The 7,523-nt window shown below is 56.3% G+C and overlaps 1 protein-coding gene across 1 annotated transcript; it reads left to right on the top strand.

Moving 5' to 3' along the window:
• The first annotated feature begins 248 nt into the window (after positions 1–248).
• LOC140468505 (rho-related GTP-binding protein RhoF-like) lies at positions 249–6,865 on the top strand. The gene is made up of 5 exons (XM_072564583.1): positions 249–522; positions 1,568–1,655; positions 2,424–2,533; positions 3,543–3,677; positions 6,047–6,865. Exons 1-5 carry the CDS (start codon positions 415–417, stop codon positions 6,203–6,205), a joined length of 600 nt encoding a protein of 199 aa, XP_072420684.1. The 5' UTR covers positions 249–414; the 3' UTR covers positions 6,206–6,865.
• The last annotated feature ends 658 nt before the right edge of the window (positions 6,866–7,523 follow it).

The following is a 7,523-nucleotide window of genomic DNA, read 5'->3' on the forward strand; positions in this document are numbered from 1 at the left end:
CTCTCTGCCTTCACTGGCTACACTTTGAGCAGCGGCTGTCCTCCAGACAACTGGAAACCTGAGGGACAGACTCAGGCCTCCTCTCTCTCTCTCTGCCCTCACCATTCCTCAAAGGGGAAGGTAGGCGCTGGGTGAAGGCAGTGGGTGTGTGGGACGGGGTTAGGGAGTGTCTGTGGGACGGAGTTAGGGAGTGTCTCTGGGACGTCCCACTCAGACTCTGGTACAAAAGTCGGCAGCAAGTCTTTCTGCATCTCAGACAGAGAGAGAGAGAGAGAGATCAGACAGACTCACCCCCCACACACATGGGCACTGTCTGTACTGGGGATCTGCTGGGGTTTCGCACTCTCTCACACTCACTGTCCTCACTCTGAGACACACACCCACACGATCTCTCTCTCTCTCTCTCTCTGTGTAATGGATTACTGCTGCTATAAACAGGCTCTGAAGATGGTAGTTGTTGGAGACGGAGGTTGTGGGAAGACTTCCCTACAGACAGTATTTGCCGAGGGACATTTCCCTGAGGTAAGCTTGTTGTTCAGTTCCCTTTCCTGGTCGCCGTGAGAAGGATCTCTGATTAGAACATTCCCCACCCACCCCCGAAAGCCCCCTGCTCTTTCCTGTAACCCCCCCACCCTCCCATTCTGCAGTTTCTCTGTAATTCTCCTCCCCCCTCAGCCTCCCTTCCCTCCCCATCTCCCTTCCCCCTTGCCTGTGTGTCTCCAATACCGCTCCCACCTCCCGGGGGGGTACCTGGTGCACCTGCTCCCCCTCAGGCAGCACCTTCCAGATCATATTAACGCACTGTGTCCCCAATTCCCCCCAGTCCCACCCCCTGACTCCTGTTCTCTCCCCGAATCCCTTCAGTCTGGGACCCTCTGGTCACTCACTGGGAGCTGTCCCTCTGAATTAACTCGAGGGAAACTCCCTCATGATTGATTCGAGGTGTTCACTATCTCCTCCTGAAGCTTCGCTGCTCAATGGAGAACCTCCCCAGGGTCTCCCAGCTCCATCCTCGTCTCTCCCTCTCCCCGTCTCTCCCTCTCCCCGTCTCTCCCTCTCCCCGTCTCTCCCTCTCTCTCTCTCCCTCTCCCCGTATCTCTCTCTCTCCCCGTCTCTCTCTCTCTCTCTCTCTCTCTCTCCACGTTAACTGTCAACTAGAAAATCCAGATTGACGGGGAGGGGGAGAGGGAAGGGGAGAGAGACATTGAGAGTGTGTGACTCAAGAGTGGGGCAGAGAACAAGGGAGTGTGGCTGAGAGAGGGGAGAAGGAGAGAGAGAGAGTGAGGCAGGCGGATAGAGGGAGGGAGAAAGTGACAGAGTGACTGAGAGGGGGGAGAAGGAGAGAGAGAGAGAGTGAGGCAGGTGAATAGAGAGAGGGAGAAAGTGACAGAGTGACTGAGAGGGGGAGAAGGAGAGAGAGAGAGAGAGTGAGACAGCCAGAGAGGGAGTGAGAGTAAGAGTGTGTGAGTGATGGAGAAAGAGGGAGAGGGAAGGAGTTACGGACCGTCACTATCCTGTCCACTCTGCGGGATGAGTTACTCACTGAGCTCTCCCTTCTCTTTTCCAGACCTACTTACCCACCGTCTCTGATATATTCTCAGCAAACCTCAACTATGGGAGGTTCCTGTTGGACATCAGTCTGTGGGATACAGCAGGTCAGTATACAGACTGCAGTCAGATATCCTGACGGAATCATGGGCTGAATGGCCTCCTGCTGTTCCCCTTGTGTGACAGGGTGGGGAAGGGGCTGAATGGCCTCCTGCTGTTCCCGCTGTGTAACAGGGCTGGGGAAGGGGCTGAATGGCCTCCTGCTGTTCCCCCTGCGTCACAGGCTGGAGATGGGGCTGAATGGCCTCCTGCTGTTCCCCCTGCGTCACAGGCTGGAGAAGGGGCTGAATGGCCTCCTGCTGTCCCCCTGTGTAACAGGACTGGAGAAGGGGCTGAATGGCCTCCTGCTGTTCCCCCTGCGTCACAGGCTGGAGAAGGGGCTGAATAGCCTCCTGCTGTCCCCCTGTGTAACAGGACTGGAGAAGGGGCTGAATGTCCTCCTGCTGTTCCCCCTGTGTGACAGTCTGGGGAAGGGGCTGAATGTCCTCCTGCTGTTCCCCTGGTGTGACAGTCTGGGGAAGGGGCTGAATGTCCTCCTGCTGTTCCCCCTGTGTAACAGGCTGGGGAAGGGGCTGAATGTCCTCCTGCTGTTCCCCCTGTGGGACAGTCTGGGGAAGGGGCTGAATGTCCTCCTGCTGTTCCCCCTGTGGGACAGTCTGGGGAAGGGGCTGAAGGTCCTCCTGGTAGACTGAAGGGCCCCTCCCTGATGTAAGGTCCTTGTGGAGTGATCTCTCCAGGTCCTGATGAGGAAGGGAATGGGGAAAGGGGACAGATTAAATCAGCTGTTTTTACACAATGGCCTCTGTCTCCAACAGGACAACAAGATTATGATGCACTCCGCCCCCTCTGCTACAAAGGAGCCAATGTGGTGCTGATTTGTTATGATGTCAGCAATCCAATCAGCTTTCAGAATGTGATGAGACGGGTCAGTCAAACATTATCTTTCAAATACTGGAACTGAGGGGCTGAATGGCCTCCTGCTCTTCCCCCTGTGTAACAGGCTGGGGAAGGGGCTGAATGGCCTCCTGCAGTTCCCCCTGCGTCACAGGCTGGAGATGGGGCTGAATGGCCTCCTGCTGTTCCCCCTGTGTAACAGGCTGGGGAAGGGGCTGAATGGCCTCCTGCTGTTCCCCCTGTGTAACAGGGCTGGATGAGGGGCTGAATGGCCTCCTGCTGTCCCCCTGTGTGACAGGCTGGGGAAGGGGCTGAATGGCCTCCTGCTGTTCCCCCTGTGTGACAGACTGGGGAAGGGGCTGAATGGCCTCCTGCTGTTCCCCCTGTGTGACAGGCTGGGGAAGGGGCTGAATGGCCTCCTGCTGTTCCCCCTGTGTAACAGGGCTGGATGAGGGGCTGAATGGCCTCCTGCTGTCCCCCTGTGTGACAGGGTGGGGAAGGGGCTGAATGGCCTCCAGCTGTTCCCCCCTGTGTGACAGACTGGGGAAGGGGCTGAATGGCCTCCTGCTGTCCCCCCTGTGTGACAGGCTGGAGAAGGGGCTGAATGGCCTCCTGCTGTTCCCCTGTCTAACAGGCTGGGGAAGGGGCTGAATGGCCTCCTGCTGTTCCCCTGTCTAACAGGCTGGGGAAGGGGCTGAATGGCCTCCTGCTGTTCCCCCTGTGTGACAGACTGGGGAAGGGGCTGAATGGCCTCCTGCTGTCCCCCTGTGTGACAGGCTGGGGAAGGGGCTGAATGGCCTCCTGCTGTTCCCCCTGTGTGACAGGCTGGGGAAGGGGCTGAATGGCCTCCTGCTGTTCCCCCTGTGTGACAGGCTGGGGAAGGGGCTGAATGGCCTCCTGCTGTTCCCCCTGTGTGACAGGCTGGGGAAGGGGCTGAATGGCCTCCTGCTGTTCCCCCTGTGTGACAGGCTGGGGAAGGGGCTGAATGGCCTTGTGCTGACCCATGTTACTAACCTGTGTTGTGTCTCTGTGTAATACAGTGGCTGCCTGAGGTCACTCACATGTGTCCCCAGACCCCGGTGATCCTTGTGGCCTGTAAGACTGACCTGAGGATGAACAAGGTCTGTCAACGCAACCTGGCAAGAAGTGGGGAAGAGGTCATCACTTTCACCCAGGTAAACGCTACTATGGAGGGGACACACAGCTCATACACTACCCTGCCCCCCCACACACAGCCCACTGTCCCCACCAAGATACCCCTCAGGCTGAGGCAACTTCCTGTCCCTGCCTTTGGACGGACACTGGATTAGAGAGAGAGAGAGTGGGGAAATCAGATAGGGATCCTGCTCCTGATCACCGTCCAGTGATCCCTGGGTTAGAGAGAGAGAGAGGGGGGAAATCAGCCAGGGTTCCTGCTCCTGATCACTGCCCAGTGATCCCTGGGTTAGAGAGAGAGAGAGAGAGAGGGGAATCAGCCAGGGATCCTGCTCCTGATCACTGTCCAGTGATCCCTGGGTTAGAGAGAGAGAGAGAGAGAGAGAGGGGAAATCAGCCAGGGTTCCTGCTCCTGATCACTGCCCAGTGATCCCTGGGTTAGAGAGAGGGGGGGGAAATCAGCCAGGGTTCCTGCTCCTGATCACTGCCCAGTGATCCCTGGGTTAGAGAGAGAGGGGGGAAATCAGCCAGGGTTCCTGCTCCTGATCACTGCCCAGTGATCCCTGGGTTAGAGAGAGAGAGAGGGGAATCAGCCAGGGTTCCTGCTCCTGATCACTGTCCAGTGATCCCTGGGTTAGAGAGAGAGAGAGGGGGGAAATCAGCCAGGGTTCCTGCTCCTGATCACTGCCCAGTGATCCCTGGGTTAGAGAGAGAGAGGGGGGAAATCAGCCAGGGTTCCTGCTCCTGATCACTGCCCAGTGATCCCTGGGTTAGAGAGAGAGGGGGGGGAAATCAGCCAGGGTTCCTGCTCCTGATCACTGCCCAGTGATCCCTGGGTTAGAGAGAGAGAGGGGGGAAATCAGCCAGGGTTCCTGCTCCTGATCACTGCCCAGTGATCCCTGGGTTAGAGAGAGAGAGAGGGGAATCAGCCAGGGATCCTGCTCCTGATCACTGTCCAGTGATCCCTGGGTTAGAGAGAGAGAGAGGGGGGGGAAATCAGCCAGGGTTCCTGCTCCTGATCACTGCCCAGTGATCCCTGGGTTAGAGAGAGAGAGAGGGGGGAAATCAGCCAGGGTTCCTGCTCCTGATCACTGTCCAGTGATCCCTGGGTTAGAGAGAGAGGGGGGAAATCAGCCAGGGTTCCTGCTCCTGATCACTGCCCAGTGATCCCTGGGTTAGAGAGAGAGAGGGGGAATCAGCCAGGGATCCTGCTCCTGATCACTGTCCAGTGATCCCTGGGTTAGAGAGAGAGAGAGGGGAATCAGCCAGGGTTCCTGCTCCTGATCACTGCCCAGTGATCCCTGGGTTAGAGAGAGAGAGAGGGGAATCAGCCAGGGATCCTGCTCCTGATCACTGTCCAGTGATCCCTGGGTTAGAGAGAGAGAGAGAGAGGGGAAATCAGCCAGGGTTCCTGCTCCTGATCACTGCCCAGTGATCCCTGGGTTAGAGAGAGAGGGGGGAAATCAGCCAGGGTTCCTGCTCCTGATCACTGTCCAGTGATCCCGGGGTTAGAGAGAGAGAGAGAGAGAGGGGAAATCAGCCAGGGTTCCTGCTCCTGATCACTGTCCAGTGATCCCGGGGTTAGAGAGAGAGAGAGGGGAAATCAGCCAGGGTTCCTGCTCCTGATCACTGTCCAGTGATCCCGGGGTTAGAGAGAGAGAGAGAGAGAGGGGAAATCAGCCAGGGTTCCTGCTCCTGATCACTGTCCAGTGATCCCTGGGTTAGAGAGAGAGAGAGGGGAAATCAGCCAGGGTTCCTGCTCCTGATCACTGTCCAGTGATCCCGGGGTTAGAGAGAGAGAGGGGGGAAATCAGCCAGGGTTCCTGCTCCTGATCACTGCCCAGTGATCCCTGGGTTAGAGAGAGAGAGAGAGGGGAAATCAGCCAGGGTTCCTGCTCCTGATCACTGCCCAGTGATCCCTGGGTTAGAGAGAGAGGGGGGAAATCAGCCAGGGTTCCTGCTCCTGATCACTGCCCAGTGATCCCTGGGTTAGAGAGAGAGAGAGGGGGGAGATCAGCCAGGGTTCCTGCTCCTGATCATTGCCTAGTGATCCCTGGGTTAGAGAGAGAGAGAGAGAGAGGGGAAGTCAGCCAGGGTTCCTGCTCCTGATCACTGCCCAGTGATCCCTGGGTTAGAGAGAGAGGGGGGAAATCAGCCAGGGTTCCTGCTCCTGATCACTGTCCAGTGATCTCTGGGTTAGAGAGAGAGGGTGGGGGGGGGAAATCAGCCAGGGATCCTGCTCCTGATCACTGCCCAGTGATCCCTGGGTTAGAGAGAGAGAGAGACGGGAAATCAGCCAGGGTTCCTGCTCCTGGGGGTGGGGAGGACGGTTGGATTGAGGTGTGTACTGGATTGTGAGATAACCAATGTCCATCTGACTGGTTTACAGGGACAGACTATGGCTCATCAGATACGGGCGTCCGGCTTTCTGGAATGTTCCGCGAAGCTGGAGGAGAAGGTGTTGGAGACGTTCCATGAGGCCATTCTGGCTGCACTGGGAGGATGTAGGAAGACAAGGAAGACGACCATGGGCTGCCTGGTGTCCTAGTGAGGAGAGCAGCTGGGTCCTGGTTCGACTCTCACTGAGAAACCACCTTCCTCCTCCATTGGAACCTACACTGAGAGGGACCTGGATCGATGAGACTCACCCTTCAGCTGTCTCCAGGTAAAGCACCGAGGGCCCTCTGTAACCGCTAGGCCAGAGTGAGACACTGGGGACCTGACTGGATTCCCATCCCACCCTCCTGTCAGTGTGGACGGATCACACAGAAATCTCAGGCTCCAATCTTGGCCGACGGCTGACTCAGCCTGAAACACGTGGAGCTGCTGCACGGGGCACTCAGAGCAGGAGAGGCCCAGGATGCATTCTTGGCCTAGTGCTGGATTCGCCTGATTCCTCGCCGTGACCCCCCTCCCCCCACCCCCCGCCAAGAGCAGGAAATCTCGAGGCCTGTGAAGAAATGGGAGTCATTCTGAAAGCCGAGGACCATGTGATCCTTCATGAACTTTCCTCTCGGTCTTCATAACTTTGAGTGACTTTATTGTGACGCACCTCGTTTCTCTGGGAAAGACTAAAGTCGGTCTGAACTTGAGCTGATCCATTGAACCGATACGAATGTATTGAGTTGTAATGTAATGAGTTCGATGTAAGGTTTTGTAATCCATTCGGTCACTGACTGGATCTAATAACGATGATTATCCAGACGTTTCACAGCTTTTCTTGTCCATTAATGTGGGTTGTGTAGCAAGGTGTGTATATAAACTACCCCATAATATCCACCTCTGACCTATCGCACCTGATTGAATTGTAAGAACACAAGGTCTCGAATCCAGAATCTTGCCTCATACCCCTGTATCCTGACTGTACACATCACCCAGTCTTCCAGCATCCAATTCTGTGTTTATTCTTTTTGGGAAAGTCGATCAGGTCAAACTTCACCTAATGTCCCATCAGCCCACCACCGTTCCCAGTTACTCAACACAAGCCTTGCCTCTCAGGGGCAGCACAGTAGCTCAGTGGTTAGCACTGCTGCCTCACAACGCCCTGGGTTCGATTCCAGCCTCAGGCCACTCTCTGTGTGGAGTTTGTACGCTCTCCCCCTCTCTGCGGGGGTTTCCTCCGGGTGCTCTGGTTTCCTCCCACACTCCAAAGATGTGCAGCCCCGGTGAATTGACCAGGATAAAGTCAGAGGGAAATGGGTCTGGGTGGGTTACCCTTCGGATGGTCGCTGTGGACTTGAAGGGCCGAAGGGCCTGTTTCCACACTGTAGGGAATCGAATCGAAATTATAATGTTGTGAAACTTGAAAGGGTTCAGAAAAGATTTACAAGGAGGTTGCCAGGGTTGGAGGATCTGAGCTACAGGGA

Source organism: Chiloscyllium punctatum, chromosome 47 (assembly GCF_047496795.1).
Source record: "Chiloscyllium punctatum isolate Juve2018m chromosome 47, sChiPun1.3, whole genome shotgun sequence".
In the NCBI taxonomy this organism is placed as follows: domain Eukaryota; kingdom Metazoa; phylum Chordata; class Chondrichthyes; order Orectolobiformes; family Hemiscylliidae; genus Chiloscyllium; species Chiloscyllium punctatum.